Here is a 19,051-nt window from a genome sequence, read left to right on the forward strand (position 1 = left end):
CATGCAACTTCAGAAAATTTTAGGAGTCAATAAAATTAACACATACTGTTGGCCATATAATTTGCAACAAATAAATTATAACTACGTAGGCCTACTTTGCCCTGGCTCTCTACCTCGCTCTTTCTCCCCTTCCTTTCTGTTTCTTTCTATTTTTCCTCCTCCTACTCCTAAACTATGATATCCATTAAACTCCCTAGTCTTATTCTTTTTCCCATTATGGGAATCACTTATTTTTTTGAAGTTCAATTCTCTGTCTTAGGTAGTAGACTCGCCTCTTTTCTTCTGCCATTCTTTTGCCCAGAAACCTTAGTTTCCATTAGGATTCCAGATGCCTTTCCTGGGTTTTAAGGTCCTTGACCCTTTCTTCCTCCATTCTCAACATTAAAGTTCACCTCCAATTAGAAAATCTCCCCTCTATCTTCACACCTCCTCTAATATTTCCAGCCTAAGTGCCTCAGGACTCATACTGTTTTTACACACACACACACACACACACACACACACACACACACACACGCAGCACACCTTCTCTCCTCCATTACCAATTCAAAGCCTCCCATCCTGGGAATGCTGCCTACACAGCCCACCTCTTTCACAAAGTCTTCCTTGGCTGTGCTAGGCCCAGGAAGCTCTCACTTCTTTGATCACAAAATAGAGCATCATCTGCTCTGTTCATCTGATCTTCCTCAAATACCAGTTTCTTTGACAATTAGTAAACATTGACTAATATTTGTTTATTATTTTCTATAGTTTTCCTCTCAACCAGTTTTTATAAACATAATGTTCTCTAAGCTAAAGCAAGCTTAACTACAGCTAATAGAGTGCTTAAAATCATCCATTTCCTTTTATTTCTTTCTGTATATTCCTAACACAAATGGACAAGGTAACAAAATATAATAAAAATGATTTTCTAAGATTCAGACTGAAACTTTATATACATATTTTACATAAATAAAAATTACATAAATTCACCTAAGAAAAACTATTTATCATTATTAAAAAGCAATTTTATCTAAGTACCATCTTTGAATACTATGTAGTTATCCATAATTACCATAAGAAACAAAGTCAGTCAGTCTACCCCACTATATAAAAATAAATGTGAAGGTTCCAATAGTCTTTAAATGACAATCCACAGAATAGAAAATCCTTTGGAGACCTCTTGTGGCCAAAAAATACAAAAAGCCTTAATACTTTAAAATGCATATTCCATAATTCCAAGTCATTCTCCTGCCTTTTCTCACACAACTTTATTATTTCTTTTTTTTTCTTTTTTTTAGATTTTTTTTTTTTTTAATTTATTTGTCAGAGAGAGAGAGAGCGTGAACACAGGCAGACAGAATGGCCGGCAGAGGCAGAGGGAGAAGCAGACTCCCTGCCGAGCAAGGAGCCCGATGTGGGACTCGATCCCAGGACGCTGGGATCATGACCTGAGCCGAAGGCAGCTGCTTAACCAACTGAGCCACCCAGGCGTCCCTTTTTTTTAGATTTATTATTTATTTATTTGACAGACAGAAGTCACAAGTAGGCAGAGAGGCAGGCAGAGAGAGAGGGGGAAGCAGGCTTCCCGCTGAGCAGAGAGCCCAATGTGGGGCTCGATCCCAGGACCCTGAGATCACGACCTGAGCCGAAGGCAGAGGCTTAACCCACTGAGCCAGCCAGGTGCCCCACAATTTTATTATTTCTTAAATATCAAACAGTAACTGACAAAAACTACTCTTTTTATCTTCAGATTTACAGCCAAAGAAAAGAGGGGTAAGTCTGAGACATGAAAGTCTACTTATCGTTGCTAAGAACAGACAAGAATCCATCAAAAATAAAACAACTTTTCTCCTTGAAATTTCCAGGCTACACGGTTTACTGGTAGTAAATACGGAACAAAATTTGGCAACACTATGTTGTTCATACCTAATTAAAAGCACTTCCTATCCTCATTGTTTTCTTTTTTTTTCTTTATATGCCTGTGATTTGTACCTCAGTTTGATGAAGGCTAAGTTTTATGAATGCTAAAATGCACAAACTAGCATTCATAGGGGAACTTAGGGTAGGAGACCTCACACAATAAAAGTACAATAAAGAAAAAGTCCACACTTAAATGCTAAAAATTAGATAAAATTTTAAATAAAATTAAATTGAATAAAATACAGATGATGACTGAAGTAGCTTCAGAATGGGGAAACAACTAAGTACAAAAATAAAGAAACACTACTGTGAGCATGGACAACTTGTTTGATCCAGACCATCTACTAAAAACCCATAGAAATCGTGAATTAAAATACAATAAAAAATGTTTCAGGATGCTTGGGTGGCTCAGTTGGTTAGGTGTCTCCCTTTGGCTCAGGTCATGATCCCAGGGGCCTGGGATCAAGCCCCGTGTTGAGCTCCCTGCTCAGCAGGGAGCCTTCTCCCTCTCCCTCTGCCTGCCACTCCCCTTGCTTGTGCTCTTTCTGTCAAATAAATAAGTAAAACTTTTTAAAAATGTCTCTTAAACAGAGTCAAACAACAACAATAAAAAGGGGAAATCCCCAAGGGCCAAAACCAAAAATAATAAGAGAGACATCTATTCCAGACAGCTGTAGGTGGGAGGTAACACCATAAAGTGCCATGCATAGGGAGCAGATAAGAAGAAATTCCGGAAGAGAACAGCCAGAGACAATATTCAAAAAGATAATGGCTGACAGGAACAATAATAAAGTAACGATCAGAGAGAATTCTTTCCCCCTACAGAGAACTCTACAGTTGAGCAACAAAAGTCACTAAGGGGAAAAGCCAATCTTCTAACCCAAACCTCATGTCACAAGAGCCACAATGTTTGACAGCTTGACTTTTAAATCTCTAGCACTCCACTCTGTCCATAGATAAAGCTTAGCTTTAGACACTCACAGAAATGTAGATTAACTTTTGACTTTGCTTAGTCCAGTATGAAAATTAAAAAAAAAATTATACGTTCTCAATAAACATAGGAAAAAACGACATACTCTCAATGCTAAGCAAAGAAATATAAATTAAAACAAGACAAAGGCAGCCATCAAATTAGGAAAAATCCACATATGACACCCAAACTATCTTTAGTATGCCACATGGCTCTTGAATCTCATTTGATGAATAAACATTTAGGAATATCTACAGCCAAAGATGTTTGCCAGCAAAAAAAAAAAAAAAAAAAAAAAAAAAAAAAGCCCTTCACTTTTGGCAATGTCTTTGTGGAATATTTTCCTATTTTATTTAATTTATGCCTTTATTATTTTTTTTTTTTAAAGTAGAAATAAGAAAGATGGGAGTGTTGCTGTTTGAGTTAAGATGGCAGAACAGTAGCGGACCCCTGAACTTGCCTTGTCCCTTGAACACAGCTAGATCGACATAAAATCATTCAGAACAACTAGGAAATTGATCTGAGGATCAAGAAAACAATGTGCACAACTGGAAGGAGAGAACATGGCAGATGCAAGGTTCTGAGACTATGGGAGGTTCTGAGACCAGGGGAGAGAAAAGCTACAGTGCTGCTAAATGGAGGGAACACTTTTCGCAGAGTGGAACTGGAGAGAGGGAGAGCAGGAGAGAAAGCCATACCCGGGTTTCACACAAGATGCCACAGTGTGGGGATCCCCAGGGTCACACTGACAGAGAACGTTCCCCTTCTTAGAGTACATTAGGATGAGGGCATTTAGCCTCTCCAAGGACGAAAGACCCGCCAGGCACCCATGAGCAGCCATTCAATAGCAGGCCACAGAGACACACGCAGAGGACACAGAACCTGGTCTCAGCTTTCCACCGTGCTTCACTGTAGACTCCAGGCAGCAACAAAGGCACGTAACTGCTTTTCTGGGATAGAACGGTGACAGGCACAATGCCGCAAGGCTCTGCTCCCAGTGGTAGGGAGAGTGGGTCAGCGCTTAGCCAGGTCCTTTAAGATTTGGAGTTCTGATCCCAGCCATTGGTTGACCAGAGGTAAAACACAGGAGAATTGTGGGGTTGGGTGTGCGCACAGCAGAGCACAGACAGGTTGGGAGGAGTGATCTGAGGAAAGCCTGGGACACAGGATGGGGGATCATTTGCTTTCATGGGAGGACCTCATAAAGAGCAGTGACTGTGGGTTCCCTAGTTCCCTTCCTGGGGGCAAGAAGGAAGGGTAATGCCATCTTCTACTCTCCCTAGCCCGCACAACCAGCACTGCAGAACCTGAGAGAAACACAGCGCTGCCAGTGGAAGCTGGAGTGGCTTACACCAAACCCTGCCCCGTTGCTCCAGGCAGGGACTTCTTTACTAGGCAGGTCTGGCCACAAGCCAATGCAGCAGGCCTCTCCCTGAGAAGACCAACACAGGCCCCCTGCATGTAAGCCCATCTACTGATCACAGAGTGCTCCAAACAATCAGCTTCAGTTCTAGTGGAAACAGGACCAGGCTTTTATTCTTTTTTTAATTTTTTTTTCCTTTGGAATGAGGCTTATTGTTTTTGTGTGTTACTTGGTTTGTTTCCTTTTCTTATTTTTTGGATCATGCTTTTTTCTTTCTTTCTTTCCTTATTTCTTTCTTACTTTTTCTTTAGAATCAGGCTTATAGTTTTTTGTTCATCTATTTGCTTTAATGTTCCATTTCCTTTTCTCTTTTCTTGGATCATGATTTTTTTTTTCTTTCTTTCTTTTTTTTTTTAAATCAGACTTACCTTCACAAACAAATTAAAGTACATCTAGTTAAAGGTCCAAACACTGGGGCGCCTGGGTGGCTCAGTGGGTTAAAGCCTCTGCCTTCGGCTCAGGTCATGATCCCAGGATCCTTGGATCGAGTCCCACATCGGGCTCTCAGCTCAGCAGGGAGCCTGCTTCCTCCTCTCTCTCTGCCTGACTCTGCCTACTTGTGATCTCTGTCAAATAAATAAATAAAATCTTTAAAAAAAATAAAAATAAAAAAAAGGTCCAAACACTCCCCACTGCAAGCAAAGAGGAACTCTGTAGAGGACTCATCTGTGGGAAAGAGCTACCAAAACACAACAGCAGAGTGCACACACATATACCAGAAACCCTTCCTGAAGTGCCAGGCCCTAGATTCTTAATGTAGTATTACTCTCAGGAGCAGGAAACACAAAAAACTTCCACAAAACACAAAAGACAGAAGCCCAGACATAATGACAAGCAGAAAAATTCTCCCCAAAAGAAAGATCAAGAAGAAATCATAGCCAGGGATTTTCTTAAAAGAGATAAAAGCATATAGCTCAACAAGAATTTAAAATAACACCTAAAAATTAGTCAGACTGAAATAAAAATGCTAAAACTGAGATGCAAAACTGACTGGAGGTAATCACAACGAGGATAGAAAAAGAAGTGGATAGAACAGGTGATGCAGAAGATAAAATCATGGAAAATAATGAAGCCAAAAAGAGGGAAAGAAAACTATTAGATCGCAAATACAGACTTAGGGAACTCGGCAGTTTCACAAAGCACAGTAATGTCCGTATCATAGGAGTCCTAGAAGAAGGGGGTGGGGGCAGAAGGTTTATTTGAACAAATTATAGCTGAGAATGTCAGTAATCTAAGGAAGGAAAGAGGCACAGAGATTTCCCCTCAAAATCAACAAAAACAGGTCAATACCAAGACCTATCATAGTGAAATTTGCAAAATACAAAGATAAAGAGAGAATTCTGTAAGCAGCTAGGGACAAAAGGTCCACAACCTACAAGGACAGACACATAAGGTTAGCAGCAGAGCTGTCCACAGGAACTTGGCAGGCCGGAAGAGAATTGCTGGATATATTCAACATGCTGAATGGAGAAAGTATACAGCCAAGAATACTTTATCCAGCAAGGCTGTCATTCAGAATAAATGGAGAAATAGAGTTTTCCAAAACAAGCAAAAAACAAAGGAGTTCATGAACACTAAACCAGCCCTGCAAGAAATATTTGACCCTTTGAGCAGGAAAAGGATTAAAACCAACAAAAAATAGAAAGGAATAGAGACAATCTAGAGGAACAGCAACTTTACGGGTAACACAATGGTACTAAATCCGTATCTGTCAATAATTGCTCTTAGTATAAATAGAATAAATCCTCCAATCAAAAAAGATACAGGGTATCAGAATGGATTAAAAACAAAAAAAAAGGCATATCAATATGCTTCTTACAAGAGACTCATTCTAGACCCAGAGAAAAATGGAAGTGTTGATTCAAATGACTGACTTTAGTCTCAGTTATACCTCAGTCAATTGAATATTTATGCAGTTACAAAGAAAACTGAAAAAAAAAGATACAAAATATTGGACACAGAAGACTAATTTTAGAAGACTTAATTTTTTTAGGTCTTCAAGAGCAGCACCGTTTATCAGTCTACTGCCTCACTTTCAATTATTCAAGTTGTTGGTTTTTTTTTTTTTAAAGATTTTATTTATTTATTTGACGGGGCAGGCGGCAGAGCAGCAGGGAGAGGTAGAGGGAGAAGCAGGCTCCCCACCGAGCAGAGAGCCCAGGACCCTGGGATCATGACCAGAGTCGAAGGCAGACACTTAACCATCTGAGCCACCCAGGCACTTCAGTTATTCAAGTTTTAACTCACTGTCAGAAAAGAACAATAAAATAAGGGGATCTGATGCAGAATTTTTCATCTATCTAATCAGCAGAGATTCTTTAAATGCTCCAATGTTAGCAAGGTTCAAGCAACTCTCCTATTTGGTAGGGGCAGAAGTATAAACTGATATTACTAATTCTAGCAAGCAACCAAGAGTTTTAGTACTTATATCTTTGACCCAGTAATTCCATTCATAGGAATTTAGCTTAAGGAAATAATCAAAAATGCACACAAGTATTTCTATGCATGGATATTTATCACAGCAATATTTGAAAAACTGAAAAATGAATGCAGCATAACAAAAGGGAAATGGAAAAATTATCCATTTACATGACTGAATGATATGTAGTCACATTGTTTTCAATGACTACTCACTGACATATTAGTAGATGATATGATGCCCTCTAGAATTTGCTTCAAGTAAATCAACGTGAGGGGGAGTAGGAATATGCAAGAAATGAAATTGGCTGAGTTGAGCAATGTTTAAGCTGATTGATGGATTCATGGGGGGTTCACTGCCATATTCTGTATAATTTTGTATATATTTGAAATTTACCATAACAAAATAAAATAAAATAAAATTTTCCACAAAAAAAGTATGAGGAATTTAAGGTAAAAAAAACAACACAAAACTGATTTTGCAACATGAATCCAAGTTTATAAAGATGACATACATAGAAATAATACACCGAGACGTTTAAGAGTAATTATTTCTCTGTTATAGGATTTGACTTATTTTTAGCTCTTTCTTTTGTTTTTTTCTGGTAACTCCCAGTTTTTCCCAAATGACCATGGATTAGCAGAATCAAAAAAATACATTATGAAAGCTACCTAGAAAGAAGTTCAATTCAAATGAAAACAGAACACTCCTAACTCGAAAAAATATATATATATATATGGAACTTCACTTAATCAATTAGTTTTATTTTCTGACTGATCTGCCAACCTGACAGTCTTTAGGGGCTCTCCTGCCTCATCTAAAGTCCAAATTCCTCCATCTAGAATCCTCTCCACTGGACCCCCAGTCCACCTTTCCAGTGTCTTTTCTCCCCTGACACTCCTCCAGGTAGCGGTATGAAATGCTCTCAAAAAGGTATCTTCATGTTTGTAACTTAACACACCAGGCTTTGTGAATCCAGTTAGGTATGTACACATATGCCTCTCCTGCTGGATTATAAATTCTGCAAGATGCAGACCACAACCACACCCCCTTCTTCTGTATGCCAGTGCCTAGCGCACTGCCTCATAAGTGCGACCTTAAATCTAATTAGTAACATTCCTACAGAACCACAAATTAAAACTCGCAGCGCAGATAAAGCACTTACAAATTTACTTAACCTTTATAAGAAATGAACTCTAAATTACCTCCAGAAACTGAAGATTCATTACCAAATACTATTACACCCTTTTAAAAGACCTACATTAAGGTGATATTAAGGGTAATTTTTTTTTCTTTTTTGACATTTCCAGGACTACTGTTAAAACATTTTTGTAAGTAAAAACTTTTTAACAACCTTAATAAATTTAGTAAGCACCAATTCAGGAATTAAATCTGATTTCAGATCAGATTTCAAACTCAGTGTTATTCTCCAGTGCGGTGCCGTCTTACCTGGCAGCTGTAGCTCTGTGCACGAGCGTCTCCGTCTGCTCTGACAAGTGTGAGGGAAGCAGCAGCTCCACCGGCTGCAGGCACAGTATCCGTGTCTCCAGCTCCGAACGGGAAGCAGAGTCCTGGAAACTGTCAAACACCACCTCACCTGTGGCAGGCTGCACTCCCTGAAAGCAAAACACTATGTCACAGACAAAATATGTTGCCCAATTATAACCCTGACACATTATAAACATGGAAACAGTAAAGAGGATAAACTCTTTAGCAGGTAGTCCATTTCTAAAGCGTTTGAAAACCTGTGTACTTTCCAAGACTCTTATGTAGGAAGTCAGACTCACCAATATATAAACTATGCTAGATGGGATTTTAGAGACACTCTGAGTTAAGTCTTAGATCCAACAAAACTGACAGAGTGACTCTGACAAGTCCCCAGACCCTCAGTTTCCTCCTCTTGAGGTGGGAATAAACCAGCCAGCTCTAATCTTCAGATTACTGCAAGGGCCAAATTAGAAAAGAATCATGAAAGCTTTACAAAGTATACAGTTCTGTACACTTAGCAGTTATCACAACTAAAAGTAATAAGTTCCTAGTAATGTGGCCACCAGAGTAGTAGTAAATTTCTACTTCATTATATAAAATTAATCAATGAAATTATAATTTTTGCAAAAAAAAACAGACGTGTGTGTGTGTGTGTGTATGTATAACAAACTCTGAATCCCAAGTAGCGAATCTATCCAGGGAAACAACTGTGAAAACTAAAAGCTACGCCCTATCATCCTAAGCCATAGCAAAGATAACCTGGAAAAAAATCATGATTTGGAAGAGGAAAAAAGTTAAGGAATCTATGCAAGGCTGCAGGATGATAAAGTGGTGGAGCCCAGGGTCATGCAACCTCACTCTTGTCCACTGCTGATGCTTAAGGAAGGCATGGCACTAGCTACAGCCGGCCTTAGCGACACTCATCCCTATACTCAAACACTGCCGACAAAGTCAACCGACACAGCCTCTTAGGAAAACCACACGGTATTTTCTCGGTAAGTCGTGAACACCCATACACAAAACTCAGCTAGCTACATATTCAGAGGCATGCACAAAAAAGGTTTCTAACAGCCTTCTCTGTACAACCAAAAACTACAAAGAACCCACATGTCCATTAATGGAAGAATGAGTAAAGTATAAAACATACAATAAAATACAATGGAGCAATGACAATGAAAATACTACTACAGTAACACAGGTAAATAAATCTCATATACAAATAGTAGTTTGTAAAGAAAAGGAGCAAGATCCAAAAAGATACACACACTATATTTACATTTATATATAGTTTAAGGTGGTAAAACTGGAACTTAAAGCAAAGAAATTATTATCATTAAAGTCTGCATTAAAATTCCCTCTGCTCGGGATGCCTGGGTGGCTCAGTGGGTTAAGCCTCTGCCTTCAGCTCGGGTCATGATCTCAGGGTCCTGGGATTGAGCCCCGCATACGGCTCTCTGCTCAGCGGGGAGCCTGCTTCCCCCTCTCTCTTTGCCTGCCTCTCTGCCCACTTGTGATCTCTCTCTGTCAAATCAATACATAAAAATCTTTAAAAAAATTTAAAAATAAAAATTAAAATTCCCTCTGCTGAAGGGATGGGGCCCTTTGCTACACAGTATTCTATTTTCTGACCTACGTGGTTGTCTCACATTACTATAACTACTATAACTATGCACTCTGTTTTATGAATTTTTTTCTTTTGAATATAAGTTTTTGAAGTCCCTCATTTTTGGCTCAAGGAACTTCCTTAATTCTAGGCCAGAGGGCTTCTCTAGTGCCCAGATAGCTGGACTATAAGTATATTAATATACATAAGTAAATTTATCTCCCAATCTATAAATCAAACATTTACAAAAGCTAGCTACGAAAGTTCAAGTAACAAATTTATCAGCCTAATTACCCTTTGCCTTTTTTAAATCAGAGAAATGGTCTATATTAGAATGCTCGCAACATTTATTATGATGTGATACGTGACACTGAGAAATCCAAAGTCAGTCTGTATAAAGCTGTGTGCTCCCCAAAGTGAAGGTCAAGGGCCCTATTGCAGTAGTACTATCAACATTTAAACCTTTGATTTTACACTGCCACTATCCAGCAGATAACTCCTAGGTAGTAAAAGAGGAACACATGACACTCATCACAATAGGGACCCAGCAAATAACAGTCCTGAGGGAAAAAAAAAAAGAAGAGATCCATTACAGCCACACTGATTTTGAGGAGTGAAGACAAATCCTGAGTGCCGTGCCCAGGATAAAGTTCGATGCAGGAAGCTGGAGCTCAGGAGGGAGGAACAGCCTCGACTCAGAGCCTAGATGTCATCAGCCCAAAAGCAGTCACTGAGTTCAAGGATAGGACAACACAGGAGAGGCATTTCTCTCTCACATCCCAATTCATACACAATCATTAACACTGGCAGCAAGCACTAAGGAGGAAGTATATACTATCTGCTCTGTTCTTTAGACTGAGTTGAGGATAAATATAAAATAGCACATTATACATATTAAAGCTTAAAAACAAATAACCTTACTGTTTGTAAATAGATCCAATTTTCCTGTGGCTAGATAAAAAGTACTTCTCAAGGGTAAGAAAAAAAAAAATCATTTAGAGCCACCCAACAGTAATGCTGACTCCCTGAAACAAAGGTTTATTGGCTAAGCAAACGTCAAGTTAGCAAAGAGTTATCCAACCAGAATAAGGTATTAAAAAGTACTTTGGAGACATCTGGGTTGTAAGAATTTTTGTTGATATTGCAGCTTACTCTAAAAGTTAGAAAAAACAAAGAGAATGAGTTACTACTTGGGCAAGGAGTCCTACTTTGTCTTCACCTACAACAGAACACGGGAGTAATAGTTCTGAAGGGCACTAAAAAGTTTAAGGTTCTGAGCAGAGTTCAGGTAGGTCTGTAAATGGGCAAATTTATTCACAAATTGCAAGAGGGAAAAAAATCAATAAAACTATGATTCACAAATTATATTTCTCTAGAAGAATGACAATAAGTATTCTTAATGTTAATTATACATAGAGTTTTGTATTCACCAAGAATCATTTCCCCGTAACTACTGCCTTTCCTCCAAATCGACATTCAACGATCCCATCATTATTTCAATTTTAAAACCCTAGAGGAAATTTATAAAACTCTTTACTACCTTGCCATGTGTCGGCTTAGTGTTTTCTTCTGCTCTATCTTATCCATACCCATGCCCATCACTGTGTCCATCCTGAACCCAAACTCCTAGAGCACACGGACAGAAACTACCTGGATGTCTCCAGAGCGCAGAGTGCCAAGTAGCCACATAAGAAAATCTTAACTAGTGATTTAACATATAAAATTATAAGGAAAATGTCTTCCCAGTACACTTACTTGAGGGCACATTTCATCAGACAGTCTCACTGTAAGCCATACATGAGTACTCACAGAGACACATACCAAGAACATCTATCATTCGTCCTTACCTACAAAGCACTTACCACAATTCCAATAAAAATGTTCCCCTTTTTTCTGTCCTTAACGTTTTCCTTATTTTCACAGATACACAGAAGAAAGCTAGTAGAAGTATCAGTGATTATCTCATCGACATTTACAGCATCATCCAGCTTGACTAAAGGGTTCACATGTAATAATCATTAAAGAAAATTATATGCCACATTCCCATTATCTGCTTTCTCCTTTAAAATAATGGTTCACTTTCCCAGACATTTTTGCTCTGTGCACAATCTTCCATAAAGCCTTCATTCTTCTGATTTACTCTGATCATAGTTACAGGCCTTATCTTCTCTAAGATATGAGGCTTGTAAGGACAGACAACTACCGTCTTCTCACCTCCCAAAAGGCCTACGAGAGTACCCTCATGGAAGCTGAAATAGTAATCTGCTTTTTTACTTGGATAATGCTAAGACTTGAATCCTTAACAATCCCATAATGCTTAATTCCACAAGTCAAAGCATGAATACACTAAAATAGTGTAAATTACTTTCCTCCTTTAAAGTGCCTAAAGCTCTCAGAAAAAGCAAGAGAACTTTTAAAAGACATGACTAAAGAAAACCAAAGAAGAAAAGAGAAACATAATGCGTGTATGCATGAATGTATATGCAATGAGTCCGTTAATTAACTTTTCAGGGATAAATGCTGATTTGGGTCATTTTCAGAAGTCAATCTGAAAACAACAAACTGTGACATCAGCAGGTACGAGCTGTAGCAACAGCAAAAGAGAAGCAGGGAGGTGTACCGTCTTAGGAGCAGACTTCAATAAGACTCAAGTTGAGCAAAAGAAGCGATAAAATTACCAGGTTCTTACAGCCTGATCAGCTTAGAACCACACAGAACTGTTAACGGTTTGGGGGTCTACTCAGTAATAGCTCTTTCTATCCACGATATTAATGGAACAAAATAGTCTTTGTAATTTTGGTAGAAGCTAACCAAGTCTCTTAATAGGCAGGTTTGTAAAAAACCATAAAAGAAATACTGCTTTCACACAATAACTTCTAAGACTTTATCTCTATATTTTTATTGAGACCTGATTCCATCACATAGGAAACACATTTTAAAATGCATCTTTGTCCCATTTCATATACAGTTATTTGGTTTATTTTTATTTTTTATTTTTTTAGAGGTTTTGAGGGGCAGAAGCAAATGGAAAGAAAGAATCTGAAGCAGGCTCCACAGCCAGCAGTTGGCCTGATACAGGGCTCGATCTCACAACCCTGAGATCATGAGCCTAAATCAAGAGTGAAACACTTAAACGACTAAGCCACACAGGTGCCTCTGGTTTCTAAAAAATAGACAGAATTTTACATTTTGCCATTAGAATCATTTTGCTTCACATAATTCATTTGAATTTATGAATGACCATAAAATTGGGAGGGGGGGCAATCACTGTGCACACTGAGGATTCTTACAAAGTGAGAAAGCTTCACCTACAATCTATTTTCAAAAATAACAAAATTTGGGGGACACCTGGGTGGCACAGTCAGTTAAGCATCCAACTCTTGGTTGGTCATGATGCAGCTCACGTCATGATCTCAGGGTCATGAGACCGAGCCCCACATTGGGCTCCCTGCTTAGCACGTAGTCTGCTTAAGATTCCCTCTCTCCTCTGCCACGCCCCCCAGCACTCTTTCTAAAAAAAAGTAAAAAATAGGGGCGCCTGGGTGGCTCAGTGGGTTAAGCCGCTGCCTTCGGCTCAGGTCATGACCTCAGGGTCCTGGGATCGAGTCCTGCATCGGGCTCTCTGCTCAGCAGGGAGCCTGCTTCCTCCTCTCTCTCTGCCTGCCTCTCTGCCTACTTGTAATCTCTCTCTGTCAAATAAATAAATAAAATCTTTAAAAAAAAAAAAAAAGTAAAAAATAAATAAAATAAAACTTTTATGAAGCTAATAATTAGTGAGGATGGCCCATCTATTATCCTTTATAGGGAGTCAACTCTGTGCTAACTCTGTAGTATTCTTTTCACATTCTGAAGTTAATAAGCTGTCTTTTTAGGTCTTACCTCAGGAAGATTCAGAGGAGCCTATAGGCCCTAAGCACCTAACCAGGGAAGGGAAGTCTAGGGAAGGTACAGCTCAAATTAGCTGCCAACCTGCTATCACCAGGCTCTCTTCTTTTGTTCTTAAAGTATAACTCTCTTTTCACAACTGCATTTGAAAATGCTTGTTCCCAACCCCTACCAACCTTTCCCTGTTCACTAACACACTAATCAAATGGCAAGGTAACCAGAATGCCTCATCTCATCAGAAAGGTACCCATTTCAAGAACAGTTCAATAAAAATGTTATTTAAAACAAAGACTTTGGGGATGGCAGGCAGAGGGATGGGGTGGCTAGATGATGGACACTGGGGAGGGTATGTGCTATGGTGAGTGCTGTGAAATGTGTAAACCTGATGAGTCACAGACCTGTACCCCTGAGGCAAATAATACATTATATGTTAATAAATTAAATAAATAAATAAATAAATAAAACAAAGACTCTAACAGTTACGAGAAAAACTACTCAAAAAGGATATCTTCTCCAATGAGTGTAGATTTCGTATAAAGAGCAGTCAGTTTCCGGGAAAACAGTGAACTTCTGTTGTCCCCAACTGCCTTTAATGCTGCAGTTTCCGTCTGCTTCACAACTCCCACCTTCAATAAAAATAAACACTGAATATCAAACCTGATGGAAATTGTTTTAAAGAAACACATTTGTAGACTTCAAAAGATTAATTCTGAAACATGTAAAATAAACACATTTGTCCACAATGTCCAGATATAGGGCTTTAGTAATAACCACCACAAAGAGTTTGCAAGTGTGGATAAGTCACTAAGAAACAGTCTCTATCACAGAGGTTTTTTAAATTTACCTTAAAATTCTAGTACACTAGAAACTGATGAAGATATACCACCATTAACTGTGACACAATTTCATTTCCCAAATCCCAAATTCCAATTACAACCTACCACCTTACAGAACATGTTTTCACTCTCTGGAAGGGATTCCAATCCCGTTTGTGCAAGCCAAAGCCAAAGCTGACCTTATATCCCTTTGCCACGAGGCGGCGTACGTGAACAAACAGTCTGTGAGTAGGTATGCTTGCTGTCATAAAGTTGTGATCTAAATGACAATAAATATTGAGCTCCCGGGCTGCAATCTAAAAAATTTAAAAAGAGAGTTATCAGTAAATTTCTCTTTCAAGAGTCCCTGTGTGGTGTTTGCTCACTTTGCTAAAAAGCCATCAAGGTATACACCTATGATCCGCACACTTCTCTATCTGTGTGGTATACCAATAAAAAGTTTAGAAGACATTTCCCATATAGAAGCCTATGGTTTAATAGATTTTTGGCAGTTCTCAAAGCCTAACCTCAGGGCCAACATCTCTACCTATAAATGACAGGGAAAAACAGGACAGGTGTTCTATGTCCCTAGATCTAGCAAAACCTTAAAGTGCTGAGCTCTCCCTGCACAAGGACTAGTCAATTCACAGAGTGTGAAACTCTAAGAGAAAGAATTTGCAACAAAGCATCCAAACACTGAAAATGAGGACTTTACATAAATTCTGAAGCTACTTGGACAGAGAGCATCTTTGAGGAAGTGGTCTGGTTAGCTAATGTACGATGCATAATAAAGGATAGGAATGCAGAACCAAGCACCACCACCTGACTCCCCACTACCTTCTAGAAAGCTCAGAGGCTCAGAAATTGACCACTGGAGTCATGGAACTCTCATTCCAACATTGTCACTCCCCTGCCCCACCCAACTCTGAACTGTATTAGTTCCTCACTGCAAGGCCAGAAGACATTAGCCCTTACTGTGGTAAGGCTGAACTTACCACTTGACCTGGAAAGAAGGGCAGAGAATGACATTTTCTTTCACCCCTTTACCTATACGATGCCAACTATGTATCTGTCCCTGTCCTCAAGGAACACACTGTCCCTGTTCTCAGTTAGACTCTGCTTCAAAGTCTAACTTCATAACAGCAAATAGCCACCTCAACCAAAGACCACGGCTTTCAGGCCCACAACAGGATTTTAAAAACTGGAAGAAAAGTTGGCTAAGTCTTCACTTCCTGTCCATGAGGTAGACGTTGGCTGTGACACCTCATTGCTCTCCGATAATGTCTGATATCTGATACAGATCTGAAGTTGTGGAATCATCACAACCATGCATGACTCCAACACACCATCAACAGCAATGCTTTCCTTAAACTTGCCCACAAAATGCTCAAATTCACTTCTAACCTTAACTTTGGCCTACTTCAAATCCTCAAAATTAAATACAGAATCAACTTGGACTAACAGAGTAAGATGACTGACCTAAAAAGAAACTATAAGACTTCAAACATCTTCTGCAGGTGTCGGGCACTTAATGTGCTCTTCCCCTGAGACATAACCACATTCCAGGCTATCAAAATTTTTAAGAGTAAATGGGCCAGGGGCACCTGGGTGGCCCAGTGGGTTAAAGCCTCTGCCTTTGGCTCGGGTCATGATCCCAGGGTCCTGGGATCGAGCCCCGCATCGGGCTCTCTGCTTAGCTGGGAGCCTGCTTCTTCCTCTCTCTCTGCCTGCCTCTCTGCCTACTTGTGATCTCTGTCAAATAAATAAACAAAAATCTTTAAAAAAAAAAAAAAAAAAAGAGTAAACGGGCCATCTCATCTCAAAATGTTTTCTTGCTTGAGTCTGCATCAGGAAACATTAAATACAGGACTGTGGTTCATTCACTATCTGATTCATCCAATCATTTCATAGTGGATGGAAGTTATTGGACAAGAACATGGAGAAAAGGCACAAAATTTCAAAAAGGTCCCTTTGGTCCTCCCCTATGGGCCTAGAACCCCGCCAAGTTCACCTGTGTTTATTCTCAGTTTTGACTTTGACAGCATTTTAAAAGGCAACTGATCACACTGGCTCTCTTACAAAGTCAGAAAATGAAACAAAAATATCAGAAAATATTTAAGGCTGGACAAGAAAAACATGAAAGAGCATTTGAAAAAATAACTTACCTCTGCATCTTCCCCAAAGAATCTATATTTATATCCACATTCCACACACAAAATTGCATCTTTCTGCTGTTGTTTCAGTTCTATGTATTGCAATTCTAAAGGTGTATAAATGCTTTTTGTCCGTTTGTTAGATGGCTTAGGATCAGAAGTTTTCTGTGAATTGTCATTACCCGTGTGTGATGATCCAAAAGGACTGAGATCAGAAAGTGTCGTACCCTGGCAATGGAAAGATTTTTACAGTTTAGAAAGTATTAACCATGGGGCGCCTGGGTGGCTCAGTGGGTTAAGCCGCTGCCTTCGGCTCAGGTCATGATCTCAGGGTCCTGGGATCGAGTCCCGCATCGGGCTCTCTGCTCAGCAGGGAGCCTGCTTCCCTATCTCTCTCTCTCTGGCTGCCTCTCCGTCTACTTGTGATTTCTCTCTGTCAAATTAATAAATAAAATCTTAAAAAAAAAAAAAAAGAAAGTATTAACCATAATAACAGTTTTCAGAAAGACAGAGAATGCAAATTTGGTAAAACCTAACAATTGGTCAATTTAAGTTAAAGTTTACAGAAGTGTGTAGTATATTCAGATAAACTTTTTCACAGGTTTGAAATTTTTTTTCAGAGTAAGAGACTTAAAAAAAAAAAAAAAAAAAAAAGAACCAAACTAAACTACTGCATATTTAAGCAAATTTCAAAAACCTAAACATTTTAAAGTTTTATACACCTCTTTTTAAATTTTATTTCATTAAATCTATCATAATTAACATTTTTCTTTTCCTTATTCCTAGATGTGTAAGGCACAAAAAGTGAGGAGGGATGAATGTCTCTCTCTCAACAGTCGGTAAAACCACCTTCAATAAGCATACCATCAGCTAAAGAATGTTTCAAATTTCCAAGCACAGGCCAAAAGACAGTACATTCCATAAATCTTGACCACAAGAAAGAAGCACGATTTTTTTTTTTTTTTTTTTTTTTTTGGTAAAGAGATATGACAGAGAGCTTTTGGGAAGTATAAAGCATGGTCACGTTTCAACATCAGTATTCCTGCTAGCCTTCCCTTCACGTGTGAAAACCATTAACTAACTCCAGTTTAGAGCTTAGGGCAAATTCCTTGCTTCTTATAAATAAATACAAAAGGTAAAATGAGACAAATTTGTAAGCTAAATCTGACTTCTAGCTGTCACTGTATCACTGCTATCACCTAAAAATTTATCAGCTACGCCTGGAATTAAAAACATGGCCTAAAAGGGGCACCTGGGTGGCTTAGTCAGTTAAGCACCTGCTGTCAGCTCAGGTCATGATCCCAGAGTCCTGGGATAGAGCCCGAGTGGAGCTCCTTGATCCACAGGGAGTCTGCTTCTCCCTCTCTCTTTGCCTTACCCCCACCCATTTGTGCTCTCTGGCTTGCTCTGTCAAACAAAATATAAAATCTTAAAAAAATAAAAAATTTAAAAAAAAATATATATATATATATGTATATATATATATATGTATATATATATGGCATAAAAGACTAGCGTCTGGCTGGCTCAGTCAGAAAACTATGTAACTCTTGGTCTCATGATCATGGGTTTGAACACCACGTTGAGTGTAGAGATTACTAAAAAAATAAATAAATATTCTTTAAAAGACTAATTATCAAGGCACCTGAATGGCTCTGTTGGTTAAGTGTCTGACTCTTGTTTTCAGCTCAGGTCATGATCTCAGGGTCCTGGGATGAAGCCCTGCCCAGAGCAGTAAATCCGCTTCAGATTCACTCTTTGCCTCTCCCTCTGCCCCCTCCTCACTGACTCAAACAAATAAATCTTAAAAAAAAAAAAAAAAATATATATATATATATATATATATATATATATATATATGACTGGTGATCAGCAGGGGAAGGGAAGAGAAAAAAAGAAATGCCCTATATGGCCAAGTGAGAGGACCTTGTTCCAAGAGAAAGTCCAGCAATATGTACTTTACAGCTGCATTTAAAAATGTGGCTTAGCTGAAATAGGAGGCAGAGATGTAAATTATCTGAATAGTGCAGCCCAGCAAATCTCCAAATCTCAGCAGGGAGGTGGGGAAGTGTGGGGAGGGGTAGCAACAGAAGAGTAGGTCAATGTATCAGATGAGAGAATGCATTTACTTTTAACTTTGATGGATTCTCTCATTTGTTACCATGCCTTTTACATAAAATCCAGGAATACTACATATTGTAACACCTAATCCATACTTGAAGAAAATACATTTCCTAGGAAAAAAAGTTCTTAACTTAATGCTTTATTCACATATGGAATGAGAATAGGCATGGAGAAAAAACCTTTTATACTAAGAAGTCAATCTGAATACTTGAGTATTAAGCCACTTTTTTTTTTTTTTTTTAACCATTTGGGTGGAAATGCTTCCCAGA

The 19,051-nt window shown here is 38.8% G+C and overlaps 1 protein-coding gene across 6 annotated transcripts in view; it reads right to left on the reverse strand.

Annotated features, from left to right (window-relative positions):
* MSH3 (mutS homolog 3) overlaps positions 1 to 19,051 on the reverse strand; it is a 182,926-nt gene that overhangs the window by 154,725 nt on the left and 9,150 nt on the right. For all 6 annotated transcript variants that reach the window (XM_032335833.1, XM_032335838.1, XM_032335834.1 and 3 more), the window contains 5 exons: positions 16,671 to 16,886; positions 14,706 to 14,822; positions 14,199 to 14,316; positions 11,668 to 11,813; positions 8,164 to 8,330 (listed from right to left, as the gene is read on the reverse strand). In XM_032335833.1, the coding sequence (XP_032191724.1) occupies positions 8,164 to 8,330; positions 11,668 to 11,813; positions 14,199 to 14,316; positions 14,706 to 14,822; positions 16,671 to 16,886 (764 nt within the window). The remainder of the gene's footprint in view (positions 1 to 8,163; positions 8,331 to 11,667; positions 11,814 to 14,198; positions 14,317 to 14,705; positions 14,823 to 16,670; positions 16,887 to 19,051) is intronic.

This window comes from Mustela erminea, chromosome 3 (assembly GCF_009829155.1).
Source record: "Mustela erminea isolate mMusErm1 chromosome 3, mMusErm1.Pri, whole genome shotgun sequence".
NCBI classification, from domain to species: Eukaryota; Metazoa; Chordata; class Mammalia; order Carnivora; family Mustelidae; genus Mustela; species Mustela erminea.